Here is a 23,656-nt window from a genome sequence, read left to right on the forward strand (position 1 = left end):
CAACGAAAATGCACAGAGAGACTCAGAGAGACGCTAATGCCAATCAGGCACGCTAACCTCTTTTGCGAAAACCCCTGTCAACGAATTATGCGGAGTACAGGAAATCTCATAGAATCCGGTGCCGAGATCCCGACCATCAACCCGCTCAATACCTTCTATCTCCAACTTTGGAGATATGTACGCTGCATTCAGAGCATTTAGCCTATGAGTCAAAAATCCCTCAAGGCATACAGGCCAATTCCGAACGCAAGGTACCGCATGACATCCGCCAAGGGGTGATCTTAATCGCTGCCGATCAGGATCAGAGCCAGGATCACCAAATCATTGGGCCGGGGAACCGCGAAGTCCATGCCTCACTTTTCTGGTTCGAGAACGGGGTAGTTCGGGGATGTTCGCGAGGACTAGTAAACCATCCTTAATATATCGCGCAAGTCTCGTGGTCGCGCCCGAGGGCAAAGTCGGGAAAAAATTGGGTGAATGGACGAATGGATGGACTGGTCTTTGATCGGAACTTGAGGCCTGGCCGGAATAGTCGCTCTGTACGAACTAAATCACTCGTTGCGGACTAAACGAAGTGCCATGGCTAGTTAGCGGGTTCAGCTTGACTAGTTACAGTCTGTCACTATGCTATAATAGTACTCCGACCGTTCCTAGCACACACAATCGACGTCACCGGAGCCTGAGGCGATGCTGTGGAGCGCGCTAGATCTTCCAGCGTGATTCTTTAGTCTCCGCGGGACCAACCAGGCGGGCATGCGACTGTCGCGACTCGCTAGTTCCCTAACAAGTTAAGAACATGATACTGCGTGACAGGGCTAAAGCCAAGACCGAATGGCCGGGGCGTAACCCGGAGAATAAAAACCCCACCAGGCACAGCACAGCCTCATCGGGTTGTGGATGCTGGTCTGGGCGGGGAGATACGTTCATTCGCACGAGGTGTCGGTATTTGCGCGCGAAGTGGATTGGAGATTGGAATGGGTTCTGTTTGAGAATGCGCTTGGCGGGGCTGAGACGCGCGCAAGCGGGTTCGCGAGGGTCGGGGGCGAGAAGGGGGAGGGTAGTGGATGAAGGGTGGACGGGTGGTGATGAAATGTTTTTTTTTTACGATGATGAGTTATTAGGATTAGACTGAATCGAGTATCAAGATAGGTCGAAAAAGGAATAAAACCTGTCGTGTGCATGCATTAGTGGAAGGAATGAAGGATGTATAGACTACTCTGTGTATACTTTGGGCTGGAATATGGTTCGCGTTCCATGGATTCGGCGGGGAACAGGATGAACCTAGTCGCACCGCTTCTTTACTCAGGCACATAGGGCTGTCGCAGCGTAAAACCACGCCAAAGAGCGGTCTTCGCTTTCTTGGGAGGGGAGGCATCTGGCTTGGCTACTAGTGGGGCTAGGGGGGCTGTCGTCTCCCTCGCAAGAAGTATTCTTCCATACGAGAGTCAAGGGACGGTACAGAGTCCCGAACTTCCTGGGCACTGGCAGACGCCCAGCACTTGGAAGTATCCAGTTAGCAACAAGACCCAGGCCTCAGCCTAGCGGTAGCATGAACCTAGCCCGAGTCTAGCCTGGTCGCTGGGCGTGACTGGGCCAAGCACATCCTGGTTATCAGCATACCGGCTCTCATTGGACTAATTATTCGGAGGCTCAAAGTCACGCTGCGGTATAATCCCTGTCAAAGGAGCCAAGAATCAACGATGCATGCCAGGGCGTTGCGGCTCAGGTGAGGAAACAGGGAAAATTGCAGGGTTCCTAAGGGTTTGCAGATTTGAAGACTCATTCGATGACTCCCATCTCTGCATGGCGCAGTCACGAGACGCCCCGGGGTTCTTGTTTCGGGGACCAAATAGAGTAAGCGGAGAGAAAAAGAAGGAGTGGAAATAAGTAGAATAATCACGTCAGAACTTAGAGGAATGTCTTGAATCATGAAGAGTTCGAGTAGAATCGGATTGTCTGGTCCTTGATTGGACTGGGCGCAAGGCAGACAAGTGGAAATGGGGGGTCCATTTCCATTCTGATCATTCCCGTTCCCGCCCTGCTTACTCACGCGGCCCTAAACTAATTTAAGCAACAGAACTATATCCAGGTCAAAACTTGCGTCTCTATTCTCTAATAATAATCGTTGCAATAACCAATAACAGTCTTGGCTTTGAAACACATAGATCGTAACAGGGGATCAAAAATCAAATGCTGAAAAACAAACAAATGATGGAGACGTCACATGCAACAATAGCAGAACATGAAGCGATGCAAAAAAAAGAGGAAAATAATGAAATAATAAAATAATGAAATGCACCGGGCCCAATGCTCATAATCGTTCCCATCCCGCTTGCATAAGATGTAAAAAGCAAACCAATGAAACAAGCTCAATCAGTCAATCCGCAAATAGACTCAAGATGCTGACAATCAAAAACACAAAAAATGGAAAACATGAAAATCAAACTCAAAATCAGAGTATCAAAAAAATAGGAATCACAGTAGTCGGAGTCACTAAACATAGAAAAGTTAGTAACTCAATTCCAATGCAGAGGCGAAGCCGGAAAAGACAAAGAGAGTCAATTCTTACCATTGCAGACATGAAAGGGCATCACAAAGTACTGTCTTCGCCAGCAAAGACAGCCAACACAGCCAACACAGCCAGGTGTTTACTTGACCTCCTCGCAGCGCGAACAGGCCTCATGGTCGCAAGACACGCATCTTGGCTGGTTATTGTAGACCTTGGGCCCATCGCCACATTTGCAGCAGATATACATATAAGTCTGGCTATAGAAGTTGACTGCGCCAGGGAACGGCGAGGCCATGTTTAAAGGCATTCGCCGTGATAGAGACCGAATGGTGTGGAGGTCTCCGAGCCCTGTGGCAGACATGGTCTTGGTGTCTAGGGCAACGGTGTGGGCGGTGTTGAAAGCAACGACCGATGGGTATGGCGAGGATTCGTGGCAGCCGTGGGCGGAGTGGGGGTGGTTGTAGTTGCTGATATTGACCTTCTCGCGGGGGCACTCAGAGCAGGCGCGTTGACCACAGTTGATGCAAGAATCGTAGAGGTCAGAGTCAAAGGGCCCAAAGTTGCAGCCGCAGCAGTACCACAAAGTTGCCATGCTGATGTGGGAGAGTGGTTGACTGGCGGGATAGGCAGATGGAATGGTTGGCAGTCTAGTTGGAGTTGGAATGCCGATGAAGATTAGATCAGAAAAGCGCCTTGTGTTGGAAGGATTTAAAGATGTTGCCCAAGACTGATCAGGATTGATAGAGTTATGAAGGCGGATGAGTGGATTGAGGAGGTTTGGTGGGATGTGTTGGTTATATGTTGGATTGTTGGATATGTTGGATGAAGAATGAATTGAATGAACACAAGACCAGGGAAAAGCAACAGTTAAATAGTGCCAAATTAAAGAGCAGGAAGGACAGCCAGAGAGATGGACCAGACGTGAAGAGTTCCAGGCATCATTGTGGCTCGTCCACCGCAGCGAGCAGACCAGGCATCCAGAGGACCCCCAATCGGGTAAGGGCTGCTTTTTTTTTTGACCCGGGTCTCTCGTTAGTATGGACTTGGGGCCACATCCAAAACCAAAAAAGAAAATAATCACTTTGGATAAATTCCACCGCACTGTTGAGTCGTCATAATTTACGAAATTGCGGTCTAATTTCGAGAGTATACATCATCAACCCGGGGGGTGATAGACCCCCCCCCCCTGGTTGTATCTTTGTACCTGTGTACTTCTTTCCCCGTATAGTCTCCTCCTCTGCCGATGCAGCCTGAGGATCCTGCCTTAGCTGAGGGACTCGAGCAGTCCCCGGCCGACTACGCCCAGGTGGGTTTAGCCAAAGGGTGACTAGTGATCGCCCCAGGCTAGTCGCGTCTGTTTTCTCTCCGCTCGGATGGGTATGGCGCCTGAATCATCACGTTGAAGCGGGACAAGCTCGTTGGGTACTTGGCGTTGACTCAATCCGAAGACTGCATCTTCTCCACCGTGCCCTGACAGCCGCTGCAAGTCGTGATGGATCCTGAGGGCCTTCCATGTCCTGCATTAGGTTGGCCCGGACACACCGTCTAACAAGGACACCACACGGAGGAGGAATGTATGGGCCGGTACACCTCTTGGGCACTCCGAGTCGCGGTCTGCGATTTTCAGGTTTGGCTTCAACCAGGCTTCAACCCCATCCACAACCCGTTCAACCCCGTTCCAGAACCCCCCTTCAGCTGTCCCCCCTGGTGATGCCTTGCCTGGCGCCTTGAACATTACACAGAGAAGATGAACGTTATCTCCACTTTTCACAGGCAACTGCGGGCGGTGACTCCAACGAGGAGTCACCGGTCGGTCACCTGGGCGCGCTAAGCCCCTGTTGCCTAACTAAGCCTGAGGTGTGCAGTCATCGCGGATGGAATGAAGCTGTTCGTTGGTCGCCCTTACTTGACCCTTCATTTGAAGGGTAAATTCGAGGGTTATTCGGGTCGAGATTGACCTTTTTGGGGTTTCCCGAGTTGAATATTCAATAATGCCTTCTTTTTTCTCTCCTCTGCACTGCCATGCAACGACCAGACTGTACTCTCCGTACTGTGTACTCTGTACATTGTATACATTGATCATATTGTATACACTGTATACAATGTAATGGTTCTTCTTAAGCTTCCAAAGTCTCGGCATCCAACGCCGCCTCCAATCTCCAATTCCCATTTGATCGCTGCAGAGGTGTTTCCCGCTCGAGACAACGCCAAGTATACTCCCAGTAACCACTCGGAAAACGGCAAGTCCATATCTTAACCCGGCATAATGAGGGAAAATATGACTCGGATGATCATCAAGTCTGGATACTCGTCAATTCCTCCTCTGCTCAGGCAGCAGGACCCCAGGTTCGAGTGCCCCGGCCGAGTGTTCCCCGGATCCACGGCATATTGAAATTGAATTGGACTTGATCCATCGGAACTACCACTGTACTACTGTACTCACTAGTGATCCCAAGTCTCAAGATGCCAAGTAGAGCAGGTCCAAAATCACGCAGGCCCTTCGGGGCGAGGCTCCCGTGATTACGTCGGGCGGTTCGGCCACCGCGGATTGGGCCCGAGTTTGCCAGTGGCAGGAGTGAAACGCCCTGACCTCATCGCCCGTTCCTCTCTCTGCCTTGACTCTCCCCCCATCCCGAGATCCAGTCGCATCGCTATCGCGCTGCCTGGTCTCGCCCTCTCTTTCTTCCGCATCGTTATTGTTTTGCCTTCATGTATTCCTACGATCGCGAGGCAGAATAATTCTTCCCTCATGGCGACCGCGGCGCAGAAGCGCGTCAACCTAGTGGTCTCCAGGATCATCCCGCCCGTGCTGCTCGGCCTGTTCATCTACGCTTCTTACGCCATTACGAAGACCTTATGCAGTGAGTGATTTTGAGTTTCTGGTGCCTGTGCCATGGCGCTGTGAAGATCTCGCGCTGACTCTTCCCGTCCACTCTAAAAGTTGACTATCTCATCCATCCTCTACATTCCTACCATCACAAGCCTCGAGTCGGCGCTGGCGCCGTGATCCTCGCCCTTTATTATCTCCTTTTAATCGTCGTCGTCTCAACATACATTCGACTCCTTTATAATGTCTTGGTCAATCCAGGCTACCTCCCGCTCGGGGCCGAACGAGTGCGCGCCGAGGCCAAATTAACAGAGTCCGGCCACAAGCATGGAAAGCGCCGGCGGCGCAAGAGCGGCTCGCGAGCGAGAGATGCGGAGAAGAATAACCAACCAGATGCAAATGCAGACGTGGATCTGGAACGTGGCATCAACAATCACGCGGGAGGCAAGGCATACCAGCTCGATTCTCTAGGATTGGAGAGCTTCTATACAAAAGACGTTTTTATCTGTCAGGAAGATGGTCGACCACCATATTGTTCATCCTGCTGCCAGTTCAAGACTGATCGAGCGCACCACTGTCGAGAGGTAGATCGATGTGTGCGCAAGATGGATCATTTCTGTCCTTGGTAGGTTGCTCTGCCTCCAAACTGGAGATGAGGTGCCGAGTTGCTGACAGTCCCTAGGGTGGGAGGCGTGGTGTCTGAAACATCCTTCAAATTCTTTATCCAATTCGTCGTGTACACTGCCATCTTTTGTGGATATCTCCTGATCGTCTCTGCATATTACACGGCAGAGATCCGGCGCAACGTGAGTATCTATCAAACCTGAAAACTGGGTCGAAACTGACATCCTTCAAGACTGGAGGCGCCAATCCTAACTGGGCGGTTTGCATTGGACTGTGAGTAACTAATGCCATGGAATTGTTCCTGTTCTCGAACTGACCAAATACCTAGGAGCGGCCTCTTTGGTTTCTTCTCCGTGGGGATGACCCTCAGCTCCATCCAAATGGCCATGCTGAATCTGACCACCATTGAAAACCTGAACCGCCATTCTGTCGTCTGGACCCTCGCCATCAGAGTCCCAGACTACCTTCTGGACCGACTATGGGCCACCGACTCCCCATGGGCACCCACCTTCCGCATGGTGTCCTACCCACTCCAACCACCCACATCACCCGACCAACCCCAAACGACCAACCCATCAACAGACGAGCGCCACGTCTTCGCCATCCTCCACACCCTCCCAGGCGAAAACCCCTTCAGCCTTGGCAGCAACCTCAAGAACCTGCAACAGGTCATGGGATATAGCATCAGCGACTGGCTCCTCCCACTCAAACACAGCCCGTGTGCCGACCACAGCAGCTCAGAGAGCGCTTTTGCCTTAGGGCCCGTCGTGACTCGACTAAAGCAGGAAGCCGGATTGATTCCAGCCCCCGCGCCAGAATCCGGGAATGGGGCGGCCCAATCTGCGCCTGCGAGGCGGGGTCGCCGCGGTAAAGATAGAACGTGATCTGCGTTGGATTCAGAAATAGACTACTAATTATTCATTATGACTTTGTTTGCGTGTTGGTAGACAATCATGTAATGGACCACTTGAAGCCCTCGGCCCCACTGGCTTTATGCACGACTCCCAAACTGGAAGGGAGCAAGTCAAGTCCAGAGCTTTGCCGCCCATGCAAGCCAACTTGGCCCCACGCGTAGGGCTGAGTTTGGCTCAAGTGGCAACTCGTAGTTATTAGTAGGCTACATTCATAAAGTTATAACCCGACAGCTATTAGAATCAGCCACAGGGGTGAGGGATTGACTACATCCTTTTAACGGACAAAAACATTTCTGGTCTTGATTGAGCAAAGAGAGGAATGTAGCTGAATTCCTTTATGAAATATCAACGAGTGTAATAGCCTCATTGTTCCTCTTATGTATAATGAGAACAAGAACTAAAGTACAGAATCACAAAGGAGATGTAAAGGAGCGTATGACCGAGTGAATAAATTGACCCAAGGAAAGAATGTACCCGAAATGTGTCAAGTCCAAGTCCAAAGATCCTAACATTGACACTTGACCAGAACACCATCTAAATCATGAACGTTTATGACTGAACGGCTGGAATATAAAGAATCATAGCCTTGAATAACCCAGACTCCTACCCCAGCTGTAGTGCCAACGCCCCCAACCATGCCCATACCGGTCTAACCCAAACACAAACTTGAGTGTCTATGCCCATGCCCATGCCAATCTAAGCCAAAGCGCCAAGCCACTCCCAAAAACCAGGGAGAGCCCAAACCCCAAGCAAGAAGATCAAACAACAACGGCACGACAGTCCACACACTTAGTGTGCTCACAGATCGGGCATCGATCTTCTGGTGCCAGGTCGGGGTTCACCATGTTCTTGCAGCGGCAGCAATTCCACCAAGTGGCATTCGCAACGGGCACGCCACTGCCGGAATAGCTAGTTGGTGTTGCGCCGTAGAGGGGCTGGATTGGCGGGAGGGCGAGGGAAGCGCCATTGGTGTTGGTGTATGCGGTGATGGCCTGGACTCGGTAGGAGAATGGGGTTGGGGTTTCTTCCAACCGGTGGGGCGTGGCTGATTTGAATGAGGTGAACAGAGACAGTTTGTACGAGGACATTGTGGTGTCGTGTGATCGATGGTTCAGTTGGAGATGCTTTGAGAGGGGAACGATGGAACTCAATTCGAGAGTGTGATTGTAAATTGTAGATATAAATCGCTCAATGTGAAGATAAAAGATATCTGCGATTGAACAGTATCTGCTTGTTGTCTGTGACAATGCTGATGCTGGATCTTGTATCGAAACTGAAATGCTGAGATGATGATGATGAGAATAAGGAGAACTCCTCACCTCAAAGAGATCCCCTTTTAAAGAGGACTTCCTTCACAAACATCGCCGAACCCTCACCTTCACCCTCCTCACCGCATATCACATTGCAGGCCAATGTTCATCTGCCACAACAGGTCCACAGCCATAACCACTGCCCAACGAGGCAGTACAAACCCACGACTTAGGGCTAGGGCGAGGGCGGATGCAAAAATAAAGACCAAACCCTCCCCATTCTCGACATATCAGAACCAGTAACCCCCAGCGCTGGTGAAGCTGGTCATCGCCCATCCATCCGGGGTCCCCGATTTTGCAGGCAGAATTGCCAGAGTCCCACGGCTGTACAGCTCCCTTCTACCCACGCCCGCACCCAGGAACAGAACGGTTGCTTCGTCGACGCATCCAGAGTCTGCCGTTTACCTGGGCGCTGGGACAGCGATATATCGGCGAGCTCCGAACTATGCTGAGTCACGGGTTTGCTCGTGGGTAGAGTGAAGCTTGGGAGATGCTCCGGAATCATCCAATGGTAAGCTCGCTCGAGCCAGCACTGCGTAGTCCCGGGTTGAGCTGTGTCTGTCACCCGAACGAGTCTGCACCCGGCGCCCTCGTGGGCTATAGTGCCTCGTCAGGGCAGGACAGCTAGCGGGTCTTGAACCCTGTGAAACGAGTGTCAAACCATGTCCGACTGGAAGTGAGGCATGAAGCTTTTCTCGTGGGTGTTGCTGGGCTCGCATGGGGTGCAGTGCCTCGGGGTTGGAGGGGCGTTTATTGAAGATTGACAACGGGTGAATCGAAGGCTAAGCCCCCGTCCCGAGGCTAATCCTTCCTTAACCTTCTCCTCAATGTCGATGGGGACGGGTTGAAAAGCCGGTTGCCTCGCGGTTTGGGTTCCGGAGGCCCAGCCAGCTGCCCTGTTTCAAGGAGGGCAGTGGTCCGCAAGGTGGGTTGAGGGTGTTTCTTGTGACAGGGCGGGCAGAAGGGGAGGCGGGACGGGCGTGGATGGGAGAGTGGAGATTGGTATGCTACGAGAATTCTCGGAGAATTCTCGAGGGGCAGTGTGCTAAAGTGTAGAGGAGTGATGTGCTCCATCGGGACTGGACCATCATGAAGCAAGTTTGGGATGAAATTGACCAGGGTTAAAGAATAATGATACCAAGCTCGGGCCAATGAGGGCAGGGCGGAGGTTGTGGTTTTGAGCAGTGCGGAAAGGATCCAGTGAGGGGGAATCGTTGCAATGCGAGTCATGGAATTGTTTTGCGATTCGGGGGAGTGGGCTCCTTAACCCAGGAAGATGAGGTAAGGTGATCAATCGCCTTACTTTGCGTGGCTGTGCAGGCGCAAGATTAAGGCAACTAGAAGTAGCACTGTGGTTAGCATTATACAGTACTCGACGAGCTTGCTTAAAAGTACTGCTTAGATGATCAGGCATTTGTGGGATAAGGCCGAGCTCTGCCTTCACTTGCATATCCCCGTCATGTTCAATTTTGTCCGTCCGGTTGTTTGAAGACCGCGGCAAAGACCTGGGAATGGCCTCTGATCGTCCCATTCTAGTAGGTTGCAATCTTGCCGTGTGATCTGTTTCATAACCGAGGGGCCATGCTTTCAATCCGATTGCTCGACTCGATCTCAGGACATGATGATGATCATGTAGGGCGATTCTGAATGGACATCGCCCCGCCGCAACCCGGGCGCAATTACAGTGGAGGGTATGTGGAGCCCCTAAGCCCACCTCAGCCCCTCGCAGTGCCCCTCAGAGCCGCAACTGACCGCCGGGAGATGGGCGCTTTGCAGGGCGGAGGAGGGGAACGCCCTAGTGGGATGTCGGTAAGAGGATTGCTGGGTTGAAGAAGGGGGGCATCGGGAGGAGGGGCCGTTGAATTTCTCGGTCCTCCAGCCATCCACAGATTCCACACTGCAGAAGGACTGTGATCCATGGTTTCAGATGCGGCTCCAGATGTTCCAAACATTCCTTGTCCACGGATCATCCCGCCGATAACCCGCTTTGCAAAGGCTTTTCCAGGAGGTTTTTTTTCGAATGTTTTGAATGCTTCAATGCTGCACGACATGACGGGGCTATCTGCCGTTGGGCCGTCCGACTATGATCTAGTAGCCCCGAGTGTCGGAATAACGCTGGACGGCGAGAGGAACAGAGGCAGCGAGGCCAAGAAGAGATATACCCACATCTGCAAGCAGTCAGTCGGAGCGATAGTGTTCGGCCCACAGAGTACTTAGGGGACAGCCTCTGAGGAATTGTAGAATCCCAGAAAACAACCTAGCCAAGTCCACAGTAATTGGTCAACAAGGCCAACGGGGCTGCAGGAGTGGAAGGTGGGGGGAAAGTACAGTAATCCATACAGCCCTGGAACCTGGTGGTAGGCGTAGGTAGGGCTTGTCACTGGATCCCTCGGCGAGTCACTGACCATCACTGACCTCCCGTGAGAGCCCACTTTTGCGTCATTCCGCGAAGCTGACCTGCCCCGACCTTCTTTTCTCTTCACTTTCTCTTCGTTTCACACACTTTTTGCCCTCATCTTTGGGCATCCAGTTGGGTTCCGCCACATCCCCACTGTCTTCGGGCCCGGTGTCGAATTGATCCATCAGCCCCTTTCAATTTCCTGAGCTCCCCGTGGTGAATTTGTTTATCATCACCCCCGAATCGGCTCGCTGCTTGCTTTTTTCTCCTCTCTTTTTCTGGTATCAAGGGATATACTTCCAGATCAGGGACGGATCAAAGTTGTCACCTACCACGCGCTCGGTAGGTTTTCTCTCTCTGTCTCGCCTCGTGGCGGCTGTCATATCGAAGATGTTGCCCCCCTTCTAACGCCGACCGTACAGCACTCACACACGATCTCTGCCTGACCTCGCAAACATTCAATTTCAGCTTCGGCGCTGGTCGCTTCGAGCTTTTGGGTTTGTGTCTGGTGTCACTCTGCAAATACGATGGGGTTCTCGAGTCATTTCCGTGGCCTCTCGCCTGGCGGCGGTCGTCACCATCACGCTGGTCCACGGGCCTCGACTGCCATGGTCCAGCTGGGCTCTTCTCTGGATCCGCATGAGGCACCCCGAAGTCGACACGATTACGATGATTACTATTACCCCTCGGACGTGGGTTATACCAGCACATACCGCCAGCACCCTCGACACCTGGCCTCAATCGATGTCCAGCCCTTGTCTACACAGAAATATCGTGATCCTGGCCATTCAACAAAGAAGCGAACCGAGTATGCCATCCAGCCGCAAACCAGGCACAGAAGCCACACCGCATCGGCGACAGATATCTACGACGCTCCTGGTCGATTGGCTGTACCGTCATCCTCGTCATCACATCTTCGCCCGGTCGTCAGCTCAGGCCGTGGCCATCGCTCCCCCAGTCCTCTTCCCATAGACTCTTCACGCATCGCGGTTCCCTCCTCCTCTTCCCGTCATGGCTCTGGTCACCGTCGAGTGTATAGCACCGACTATGCCAGTGACACTGGTCGGCTAGAAATGCGCGATCCTTCGAGACACCGAACCGGTGTCCATCATGGCGCATACCGGGTTCACCCACCGGCTGGTCAGCGGCGACATCCACCGTATGACGGACCCAAAAAGGGCTATAACATTGACAACTACGATGCCTATTCGTACACGTGTCCAGGGGAAGAAGCAAGACGAGACTTGTCCGGAGACTATCCCGTTGTTAGGCCGCGCCATCCCTCTGGTCGGACGTCCATTGACCGGCCTATGAGTGTGAATCTTGCCGAGGAACACCCTCAATGGTTGGCGCGCAGCAAGGACCACCGCCACCACGGGCCTCCTCCTACATCTTGGGGTCTGGACAGGATAGACCGTGACGGTCGGCCTCGAAGCTCTGCTCGCGGGTTTGATGACTACCGGGATACATCTAGAACCAGCGCAATTGTTGGACACGATCGTGCCTTGGTTGCATTGCCCCATGAGTCTGACGGTGATTATCACAGCGATACCCACCGCAGATCACACCGCGACGACGTCCGGCGACATGTAGATGACCGATCTCCGCGACTACACAACGGTGTTGGTGACAGGGCTTTGGCTATCGCCGGCCTCGGCACAGCTGCACTGGGTGGCTTCTCGGATGCTTCAGACTTGGAGCATCACCGACCCGGCAGACGCCGCCACCGACGCCGCGAGGCCGAGCGTGAGTACGATTCCGCTCAACCCTCGTCTAGGGATCTCGCCGAGAGTGGCCCCTCCAATTCGGGGCGGAGCAAGCAGCTATACCTAGAGCCCAGCGATGCCCTCCGTCGACGGAGGCATTCGCGGAGACGAAGCAGCCGCCGCTCAGGCAGCGACACGGATGTTTACACGGACGACGAGGACCTTCACAAGTACCGGCGTGAGCCTGCTGCGGCACCACATCGAAGTCGACATAGCAGCACCGACACCAGCAGTGCTGATGACCATCTGGGCAGACGTCCCCCGCGAGACCGGTCGCAACATCGGTCCCGTTCACGGCGACCGACCGAAGATGCGCGCTCCACGGATTCGCGAAGCTCTCCATTCCTTGACCAACGGGAGGAGGTCCGCAAGCCGATCACTGTTGAGCCCCCTGCCACCAAAGAGCCAGAGCAGCCCGCGCCAAAGAGTATCCTCAAGCCTCCCAAGAAGGCCTTCCCCGAGGAGCCAAACCCGATAAGAGAAGGTGTGGCTCCATTGAAAGATGCCAACAAAAATGGCATTCCACCCACGGCGCGATGGACCAAGATCGACCGGCGACTAGTCAACCCCGCCGCATTGGAGGCAGGCAACGAGCGATACGAGGAGCGACCGGAGTTTGTGATCGTGCTGCGGGTCCTCACCAAGGAGGAGATTCAGGCATATGCTTTGAAGACGCAGGAGGTCAGACGTAAGCTCTTTCAATTCCACACAACGGCGATAGGCTTCAATGAGACAGACACTTACTTTTCTTCAGATGCCCGCCGCGAGGAATACGTGCGCGACAAGCGCCAGCGCAGAGAAGAAGACCAGCGCCATGGCCGGCGGGGCGCAGAGTCCTCCAGCGATGACGAGGACGAGAGCTCGGACGAGCCGCTGAAGATCGAGGCACCCCCCGTCCCCGATGCGAACACGTCTCTGCCCATGCGGTCTCGTCCTGCAAGTAACTCGCCGCCGCTACCCGAGCGCCCATCCGCCGTCCAGGTGTAGCGGCCTCATTCTGTAAAACTGCATGATCTCCTGCGTCGGACAAGGAGCCTTGGGGCCGGCGCCACGATGCCTGCACTCTTGCCCCGCGGTCTTTTTTTCCTCAACTACAGAAGGTCTTGGTTCGGAGCTAGCTTGGTAGATCTCCCAGCCTCATATCAAACCATTATGCTCATGGTATCGCCGCCCCCGCCGCAGGGCCTCCTGATTTCCCAGCTTGTTTGGCTGGTTCATGTCTGCACCCTCTTGTACTCCCTTCATTTTTCATGTCATGTCATGTCCCCCCTTGTACGCTACACCACGCCGCTTACTTGCGTCCACGTCAATTTTATGTTGATAGAATACGTACCCTCGCAGCACATTTACATTTGCATTTGCATTTGCACGCTCGAGGCGCTGTCTCTCCGTTTGAGATGGAGAGACAAGTATCTCGAGCCAATACATTGCCGTTCTTGTGTTTTACTTCTAGATCTATCTATGTTTCTCAGAAAAAGACGGTTTTGAAACGACCAGTCAGCCTTTGTACGTTTTCTTATTATTGGTACAGTTCATGCCTAGGCAGGAGTGTCCAAATCTCGAGTGGGTGTCTGTTTAGCTCTTGTACTACCATCATCTGCATGGACATCAGCATTTGCGAAGACAACCTTGATACCATGCCGACCCACCTTAGACTTGTCTGCAGGTATGATAATTGTATGTAGAAGAGTATCAGATGGTGATTATACATCACAAAGGCTGGACTATACTAAGAAATCCAGGTCACGTTTTCATCGTCCCTTCCTCAATGTCGAAACATCATGACAAGATAAGCTATGACTCACTTGCCTAGAAGACCGTGCAAGATAAACATTAGAAATATCCCTCTATAATCTCCCAGGACAGTCATCCCTCACCTGCAACATCCTTATTTAGCCCCCTGGGCTCCGAGAACTACCCATACATAAATAAAGATTAGCCAGCCATAGGAAAATGGCGCCTCGTATGTTATACTGTATGTATAAAACGAATACACTAGCGGTTGTGTATCCAAAAAGGAAGATCACCGCAAGCAAGAGCAAAAAGTAATTAAACACAGGCCAGCCTGTACCGAAAGGGTAGGCGATGGCTTGACAAGCGTCAAGAAGGAAGGAGAATACGGAACCGTCACACGAGGGGGTAAGCCTGGCTGCACGTTCTGAATGGTCCACAAGCGCCACAGACGTGTGGGAGCAAACATTTTGTCGGTTGATGCCGGTGCTAATGGGTTAGTGGTCGAGGGGATTCTATTTAGCTACAGATTACCTAGTGCAGGTCTATCGACTTGGTTAAATTGCTTTCCTTGACTGGGTAATATAAGGGGCTGCATAGGTACAGTAATGGAGGAGTGACTGAAGTGGTCTGAATCTGAATGTGATCGTCGAGTTAAGTAGGGATGTATATTATCCTTGTCTAGTTCGTAGGGGTGATGCGGTTGCCTGAAGCTGAAACATGATGGCTTTATCAGGTAGTTGTTCGTTGGATGGGGTGGTGCTAAGTAGTAGTTACCGACCAAGTCAGAGGTCATAGCTACATTCCTGTAGTCATTGGGTCCTGGGTTACTATACTAGAACAGCAAGGCAAACCCCCGCGATTACAAGGAAGTAGCATAGGCGCTTTACTTGATATTCTACTTGGAGATAGCGTCAACATTAACGCCGTACAAAGACTCAGAACAGCTGTCTTCCCAATCCCTTCACATGCTGTCTAATTCTCCCTAAGCGATGATTTATAGCGGCCTTACTTCTCATGCTGAACCCTTGTTATCTACTAATAGTTTCTCTAAGAAGAAGAGTAACATTGAGTCTGGAAAAATTGGGTATTGACTTCACATGTACTTGCTGCAGGTAACGATAGCTCAGGTACAGATTAGCCTAACTACATATCGTCTTTCAATTTTCCTACGAACTCTCCCGGCTGACTACTAGCGACTTGGCTAGTTAGCTGAGCAAATCAATATGGACGCGTTGAGTTGACCCCGGCATGATCGGCCTCGATTGTGGTTGACGGATTCTTCTGGCTTGTGATTATCTGCGCGACTTGACAACCTAACCTAATCGTCTACAGTCTCCTCCATTTGCAACTGTGCCCGCCCCGGGGTTGCAGTCGCGCGAGTCATGTCCACGAGTAGACGTTGCAAGCTTCGTACCTGGGGCTCCGCTATTATCTCACCAGGGACCCAATGGAATGACCTGATGCGCGCTCCTATTTGCTGTAACTACCGTAACAAAATTGTAACAGAGCAGGGTGTAATCAAGTACTGTAGTGTGAGATTAATGCTTGTGTTAATTTTGAGGAGCCGTTCCTTTTAGACACAGGCAGATAGTCAGATGAACTCTTGAATGGGACATCGGAGACTTGTTTGATATAGATATTGGGCAGTTGAATTCCGGTTTGCGGCCTCGCTTTATTAACGGCAAATGCTCGTCACTTGTCGGAGGTTTGCTCCGTTTTATGGAGGTGGAGCCATATCTGCCGCACCAGGAAAGATCGCCCCTCCCTCTTTGCGGAGCATGGAGTACGTAGGACGAAGTATGTCCTGTCAGAGATGGCAGCCCCGATCTGTTGGTACAGTAGTATAAGGCGGCGCACCAATGAGGATTGAAAGATCGCGTTTGTCCATCTCCTCAGCCGACCTCATAGGTGCGTATCCAAATCAAGTTCTTGTGAAAGTGTGGCTCCGGCCCCGAAATCGTCGAAGGATCGACAACAACGATGCATCTGCGTGCTTGTGGTTCGCTGGGCAGTTCTTTTTCCCCTCCCCTGCGTCCGCTATCTTGACGTCGGCGAGTTGTGACTGCCGGTTTGATTAGCGCTTTTGCTTTTTAGCCCGTCAGCCCTTGATGGTGTCATTGACAACGGCTTTCGTCTTCCGTTCGATATTAATAATGCGCCGACTGGAGCGGTGGAGCGATGGCCTTGAAATCTAATCTATTTTGACTTTCGGGCAGTCAATCAAGTTTGCGCTGTACGTGTTCGGATTCCTGTACAACTTCTGTACGACCATGTGTCCTCGCGACTGTACTTGCGTATACTGGTTTCAAATTTTCGATCTTGTAGCTTACCAGTGTGTTCACGAGCTGCTCGGAATGTACTGTACAAAATGTACGCTGGACAGGGACAGCAAGGTATCTATGAATTATGTCTGAAGAGATACTGGAACCTGTCTGGTTCTCCAGGATCATGAGAAGTAGCCACAGTGAGATATGCCTTGGGCAAGAGTGTACATGCCCCATGTGTGGCTGTTCCATTTTCAACCGCTCATAGAGCTAACCATAGGAACGGTGTGCGTTATTTGATCACATCTCCGCTAATTCACCATCGATCTCGACCTGCAGCGATCGACTGGAAGAATTGCCATTCTAACCTAGCGGGTATCTTGGGCCGAGCGAGTCTTTGATAGCCCCCTCCTCTCTTACCTGCAGCGCCTGGTCTGGAGATATTCTGAAACAAGAGTCCAGCTCCGGCCACGCGACACGCTACTGCGCACGCTGCTGCAGGTTAATGCCGTTGCGCCGCTGGACGCCTCACAAGTGCTCTGATGGGCCGAAACCAAAAAGTCTACTGGAGCCTGTTGCTTGCGTCTAGAAGTATCGGTGAACAAGACTGCCGATGCATCGAATATTTTGAAGTGCGGTCAAAAAGCACGAATAGTAGCTAGCGAATAGCAACTGGAGACAGCTGGTTTACCTAGCACGCGCAGTACAGGACACGAAGGACTTGGGCATTCTCTACGCTAATCATTTCCTCCCCAGCCACGGTCGCGACATAGATATGAGTTTAGGGTTTAGCATGGCAATCCACTTCTCGCTGCGTACATAGGGTTTAGCGAGGATTTGGCTCTTGAAGCAAGCTCCGTCCTGCCGGAGCACTCTCGTCCTTTGCGCCAGAATTAACTTCTTGAAATCGGAGTGGCCGGTGCAAGCGAAATTATTCTCTTTTCGTGGCTCGACCAGTGATCAGGGTAACCTCGATTACGAGATCTGCCTTCTGTGGATATTTCGGCTCTAGGCAGAATCAATCAATGTCGACGTACCGCAGGGAGCGCTAACCATGATTCCGTCTCGGGTCCAGCGTACGCAGCACCCGCCATCGTTGAAGCCAGTGCTCGTGGGCCATCGGAGGCGGATGGTGGGGCCGATACAAGACTTGGCCTCGACGTTCTTTAGTTCCTACTGGTAGTGTGGCATTAAGTTGTATTCGAGAGTCGGGCATTAGCTGGATTACTGAATAATAATCCCCCGAAACATAACTTGAAGCAAACATTGAGCATTCACAAATCAGACAGAGGAGATGAGGCTGAATGCAGGATATAGGGGGTCACCGTATTGCGTGTTCATTCGGGCAGAGTCGCTACGCTAAAAGAAAAGAGAACGCGTCGGGCTGAAAAACTATATGTAGTTCCTGAAGACATAGTGTCATCGGAATATAGACTGCTATTGCAGTAGTTAGTAGAGCCAGAGCCAGAATAATGAAATGACATTGAAATTACCAGGGAATGCACCAGAATTGATTAGCGACCAGATGCTCTATAACGTTCACCCCCATGTCTACACTCGTATAACCGCCACCGGAGGATTCCCCTCGGACGATAGAATGGCTACGCATGATCCGGTCCGCGGAGAGTCTCCCATCCCCCATTTTATGCAATGAACAATGGGCATTGCCCAGAAAGAGCAGCTCGTGCACCAAGCGTATAGACACTGGCAATAAGAGTAATAGCCACGGCCGGAGCAGCGAGCTTGGCTGGCTGGCTCGCTTGGCTGGCTGGCTCGCTTGGCAAGAAACTTAGCGCTGACCCCCGGCCCCCGCTACGGCCCCATAATTCATAAGTAAATAATTCATCTCAAGAGCGGCTTCGAGGCAGGAGCCCCTCTTGGCTTGTTTCCACCCGGCTTGGTATGGGCACGGCTCCTCCGGCCCGCACGAACAGGGCAGACTATCGAAAAACCGTTGACGCCTCCCGGGGCAGATCCCCTCGTGCTAGACAGGGGACACGATGTTTCCGTGCGTTCGAGCGGACCAGGGTACGACAACTTTATTTCAGGTTAGATGCTATGAAGGGAAGATACTGGATAGAGGAATAGATGGAGCATGTCGAGCCTTTTTGGTGGTTGTGAAGGAACCCAAGTAGGTAACAGAATACATACCTTGGTACTCCTCGGGCGCTTCGACTATGTACATCCAAAGAGTGTAGCTTACTCGAAACACTACTATTCAAATGTTGATTCTTACTCTCCTTTACTCCGTGGTGACCATTTAAATACCTATTCCATCTCACGGCGAACCACTAGCATATAGAATTCGTTGGGCCAGTTTGTCTCCGCTTGCTTCCTTCTATACCGAGCACGATTCAGTGCGGAGTGATCCCACGTTGACCCCTGAGCCCTTGTAGTACAGTGCTATATATCATTCATGGATGGAGGGTCTTCCATCCATTACGACATGCGGCCGCCGCAACATCCAAGTTCCTCCGACTCAGGCGAGGCATCGTCGTCACACCAAGGACACCGTTTGCTAATGAAGATGGCAAGCGGCAGGGCTGACGCATTGCCTGATACTAGTCAAGCGAAGCACTATGACGGCGGGCCTGCTGAAATCGATTGTATGGGTTGTCCGAAAGAATGATAATAGAGAGACTATAACTTGGCGAGGCGGTCGGAGACCGATCTTCCTGTGGCTGCTGTGGCCTTTATTGACATTAGTATGTACTGTGGTCAGCCATGGGCCAATTTCAGATCCATGAGCCGCTTAATGAGGTCAAAATGACTTCAGAACGGGCCATGTGCAGAGAATGGTTGATGCTCCTGGCTTGTGGCAGCTCTCAAACGCAGGACCTGCACGCAGCAAGGGATGGGAGCGTTCCAACGGGGCCCTGTCTTCGTCTAAGGCGGCCTGGCTGTCGAGTAACACACTCGGAGAAGTGATTGGAGAATATGCTCTGTACCAGGCAGAGTACATGTAGCTACTTACTGAGCAACATACTTGACGGAATTGAAGGCAAAGTATAAGCTATTACTGTATAACCATGAAGTTGTGGCTTTTCTCTTAGCCACTGGCACGGAGCTTTTACTATACAGAGTTAGAATTACTAAGTAGTCCTATAAAAGTATTAACTAACTACTTGATCGCCCTAATTGAGTCTTGTTGTTCATCAATTACGAGGCGTTCTCGGGCTTAATACATTGGTGGAAACCCCATCAAGGCAGAGCTCCAACCATGAGGAGGTCCTAAGTGGAAAGGGTCACATTGGATGACTGTGATGCGCCGCAGATTAATAGACTAATACCGGCCTTGCGATTCGAATGGAGGATTTATTATCAATAATGGATGAGTTAACTAACTAACTAGAGGGAAGGGCCATTGGCTAGCTCATCGCTCTATCTCCCAGGCTGCTACTGAGCTAGCGATGCGAGACAAAGGAAGCGACTCTATCGAGCGCGGTGGTGGCTGAGCTATAGCCCTCGCCAATAAGAGTCACAAGTGCATTGCTCCCTTGTATATCCTCTGTAGTCGATTGAACTCTTGCCTGGCAGTATTGGACAGACAATTATTCATTTGTAGTTCATATCGGACAATGCGACCACCCGCACAGGCCATCTCGCCAGAGGGAGTTTGTCCTGTGCATGACGTATCCTGATCGACAGACCGGAGTCTCCTCCGTAAGTAGTGCGTTTGACGCAAAGCCATTCTCGTTTACCATCAAGGCCATAAATTATGATTACTGATATTTTTATTGGGCTACTCTCTTCCCGACCGTGAGGCACAGAACGATAGGAGGGGCCCCCGGAGCTACGGCTTTAGTTCGCGAATTGACTTTTTCGCCCATTCCTGGTCTTATTCTCGGCGTTATAGTACGGAGACCGGAGTCGGAGTGTATACGAAACAGATTGTGGGAAACCTTGAGGAAGGAGAGAATAAGCTGCGAGAAATAGTCCTCGCCAGAGTACGGAGTACACAGATTCAGTATACGGTCGAGTGGTACATGTACGGTCAGCCAAACTCATTCATCCCAAGACCCGGGGCTTTTTGATCACCCCCGGCTAACTTAGGGCTTTTCCCCCGTGGCCCGTCTGGAACCGTCTCTCGCTAGGCGATCCGGGGCGGTAGTGGCTCACTTAGTAGAGGCAAATCAAGTTGAAGGGGGTAAGCAGTGAGAAGAGGGGGAATCATTCTCCTGCTCTCAATCAGCCACTCTTCCGGCCCCCAGTCCTGTTCACAATTACCAATCGACACCCCTGGGCGGATCAACCGCAGCCGCTTTTCGAGACCCCATCATTCCACCCCCTGGAGCTTTCCCCGACCCTTGTCTTGTTGTGGTCCTTGGTTCGCTAGAATGCCCATGTCTCCCCTCTTCCCGTTTAGCCCCATCCACTAGGCCCAGTTAAGGAGAGCTTAGATCACTGTTCTAACGGTGAAACCATTCTGGTGCGGTACGACCTCGAAAATTCGCATGAGGCTGTCAGCTGTCTGTCTTCTCCTTAAAAGACGGTCAGGTTGGGGGCGATACGATGCGGGGCTTTTTCGATCTTACGACGTGCTTCTGCATGGTCAGTCTGTTTTTGGTGCACGTCAGTGCGTGTAGGGGAGAATTCATTGCCAGAAGAAGAAGGTTGTAGAAGAAGATTGTGGATATACGAACGGTCCTTGTTACGGAGCGTATTGGATCTTTCGCAGGACATGCATCGAGCTTTTTCTATAGGCGGCCACCTTATACTCGATATAGTAATCGCATCGGTCCATTCAACATGGTGGGGCATTGCCCAGTAGCTCCCCTTCGCCTAAGAGAAGCCTGGCCGATCAATGAATACTGTAGATACGGAGTTCGGGGCCGGAGTTAACCTAAGCTAATACACTTGAGCTTTTCCTCCGACCAACAAAATCCAAAGATTGAAAATCGTACGGAGTAAAGTAGTTAGCCTTCAACACATGAAAAGTCAATCATCAGTGGATGGTGGTGGGGACTGGAGCGGGTACGGCTTGTCGCGACGGACACTCGCGGACCTCCTCGACACCCTGCATCGATCACAGCCAGACGCCAGCGTAGTCCCGGTCTAGAATGGCATCGCTGCCCTCCGGCCCCACGCTAGAAACATGTTGAAAGTTAAAAAAGCCAAGGGCACGACGAAAGTCAAGAGAAAAAAAAAGAAAAAGGAAAAAAAGGGGGGATGGCCATGCGCTCCGCGTTAGCTCCAACCTTCGGCCCTGAGTTCCTGTCGAAGACTGACGGTTGCCCCGCTTAAGACGGATCCTCCGGACATTCAGAATGGACGTTCAATGTAAAAGAGTATCACAGTACCGTCCTGGGCAATGTAGTAGTGTCGGGATCGAGCGATGGCCATTGGCGAAGGTTTGGTATTGGGTCTTCCTGAATGGCTGATGTCTGCGATTACGACGACCCGTGGGACTAGCCTGGTTCTGGAAGCACTCGATCAAACTTACACACATCGCCTAGTCCAAGGGGCCGGTGAGACTGATTGTCTCTTACTTTGTACGGAGTATGTATGTAATTTATGAGAGAGCTACATATAGTTTGCGAGTCGCTGAATAGGAAGGAGTATGTACGGAGGGGAGCCTTGAGCATGTAAGAACCCAATTCTATTCCCCTCCGCAAAGGAAAAGCGCTGCTGCTGCACCAGCCCAGCCATCGTCATGCTGGGTATACCTATTTGGGTAGACTGAGCGTGGGTTCTTGAGCCGCAAAAGCCGATTATCCGTCCCTGGGCGGCTATGAAGGTGGTACTGACTGTACTCCGTACATTTAACAAGACTGACGCTACTCGAGGCTCGAGGGACACGGTCACGAAGGACCGGGGCTCCGTAAAATGAAAGGGTGGGCCCACGGGGAGATCGGGGAGCTGATAGACATCATCGACCTCGCTTGGGCGGATACCCATCTCCTCTCCATCACTACTCCGTACAATCGGCCTGACATCATTGCTTGGTGACTTTGGTCTCTCCCTTTGTTTGGGCCAGGAGATGGGCCGTCCAGCGGGATGGATTGGGGGCTTTCTCCACCGGAGAAAAGAGGGGACTATACGGAGGAGTATCGATTTCCTCCGTCCGGAGTAGTTGGGCAAACAAGCCAGAGAGCCAAGGTATGGCTGCAGTAAAGAGGCTGGGAGGGAATGTGCGTAGGTACCGCTCATACTGGATCGGAAAGATGGACGGACTGGATAAGCCTTTTGGTCCAATTCACATGGCTACAACGCAGCGTGGAGACCTGAGGGATATCAAAGGTGTCGTGCGTCGACCGCGTGCAGCGTCCTCTCCGGAGAAATAATTGGAAAAAAAAGAGACCAAGGGGGAGAGAGGAAACAAACTCGGTTAGCTGGGATGGAGGGCTGGATGGGCCCTTCATCCTTCCGTAGCTCCCAGATTGAGGTCCCGGGTGGCGCCTCAGCGCTTCTCGAACAGCCCGTCGATTGCAAAGCGCCAAGAGTCACTAACAGGCCCCGCTAACCTCCTCCAGGGGGGCGAACCCGGGTGGAGGCCCGCATCGGGGGTGGTGTCTAGAATGAAGGAAAGTCCTATTGGATGCTATGCTGGACTTGACTCAAGCACCGTCCGCGGGCTTGGTCTTTTGCTTTTTTAGAGGGGATGAAGGAGGGTGGAGAGAAGAGAAGAGACCAAAAGACAAGACGAGAAGGAGGGCCGGACTCGAATAGCCCTCTCGCTTGTTTTTTTTGAGGTGTATAGGATAGCACGTCTTGTTAGCCGTTTCGTCCCTAATTGTATGCAGTACGGAGGATGGGAAGTACTTTCGACCAGATCGGTCCTGAGTTTCCCCGTATCCTCCGTATCTCGGAAAGCAGCAGCAGCAGCTCCATTGGCCGTGGTAACGGGTTCATCGATCTCCGCGCCATGTTGAGGCTGGGAGACGAGTAAGATCAAGATCAGGACCAGAGACTAGGACCAGGATTAGGACCAAGGACCTAGACAGGGTTACACGGATGCTTGCTGATGCTTGCTGCCACGAACGCAGGCCGGAGGTGTGATAGGTGATGGGCGCCGTTAGGTTGTTTCGAGTTTATTTAGACGGGGCCGGAGGCGGGTGGAGTCGTGGCCCATCGAAGATCGTGGTGGTATGAAAGTTGCTGGAGAGCGTGGAAATAAGGCTGATGGGTTCACTACGTAGGACATTACTTTGTGGTAGTACATGGGAAATGTCTTCGTGAGATCGTGTGTAACCCGGTCAGCTTGCATGGCCTGTTTAAACCGATCCACACGCTGCTTTGCTCTGATTAGTTCTTCCTCGATATACTTTGCAGGAAAATCACTCAACCTACTGTAGCTTAGTTACTTCGTT

At 51.9% G+C, this 23,656-nt stretch overlaps 4 protein-coding genes across 4 annotated transcripts; 2 read left to right on the top strand and 2 right to left on the bottom strand.

The window, feature by feature from the left end:
• Positions 1–2,648: 2,648 nt before the first annotated feature.
• On the bottom strand, positions 2,649–3,101 carry N7458_003243 (uncharacterized protein; the record flags this gene model as incomplete). The annotated part of the gene is made up of 1 exon (XM_056906626.1): positions 2,649–3,101. The coding sequence occupies one exon, from the start codon at positions 3,099–3,101 to the stop codon at positions 2,649–2,651; it is 453 nt and encodes a 150-aa protein (XP_056770733.1).
• A 2,157-nt stretch (positions 3,102–5,258) lies between these two features.
• N7458_003244 (DHHC family palmitoyltransferase) lies at positions 5,259–6,844 on the top strand (the record flags this gene model as incomplete). The annotated part of the gene is made up of 5 exons (XM_056906627.1): positions 5,259–5,370; positions 5,451–5,961; positions 6,019–6,142; positions 6,193–6,233; positions 6,289–6,844. 5 exons carry the CDS (start codon positions 5,259–5,261, stop codon positions 6,842–6,844), a joined length of 1,344 nt encoding a protein of 447 aa, XP_056770734.1.
• A 788-nt stretch (positions 6,845–7,632) lies between these two features.
• Positions 7,633–7,962, bottom strand: N7458_003245 (uncharacterized protein; the record flags this gene model as incomplete). Its single annotated transcript, XM_056906628.1, has 1 exon — positions 7,633–7,962. The coding sequence occupies one exon, from the start codon at positions 7,960–7,962 to the stop codon at positions 7,633–7,635; it is 330 nt and encodes a 109-aa protein (XP_056770735.1).
• Positions 7,963–11,109: 3,147 nt separating this feature from the next.
• On the top strand, positions 11,110–13,335 carry N7458_003246 (uncharacterized protein; the record flags this gene model as incomplete). Its single annotated transcript, XM_056906629.1, has 1 exon — positions 11,110–13,335. The coding sequence occupies one exon, from the start codon at positions 11,110–11,112 to the stop codon at positions 13,333–13,335; it is 2,226 nt and encodes a 741-aa protein (XP_056770736.1).
• Between the last annotated feature and the right edge of the window lie 10,321 nt (positions 13,336–23,656).

This window comes from Penicillium daleae (assembly GCF_028827525.1).
Source record: "Penicillium daleae strain IBT 16125 chromosome Unknown utg000002l_segment0_segment0, whole genome shotgun sequence".
In the NCBI taxonomy this organism is placed as follows: Eukaryota; Fungi; Ascomycota; class Eurotiomycetes; order Eurotiales; family Aspergillaceae; genus Penicillium; species Penicillium daleae.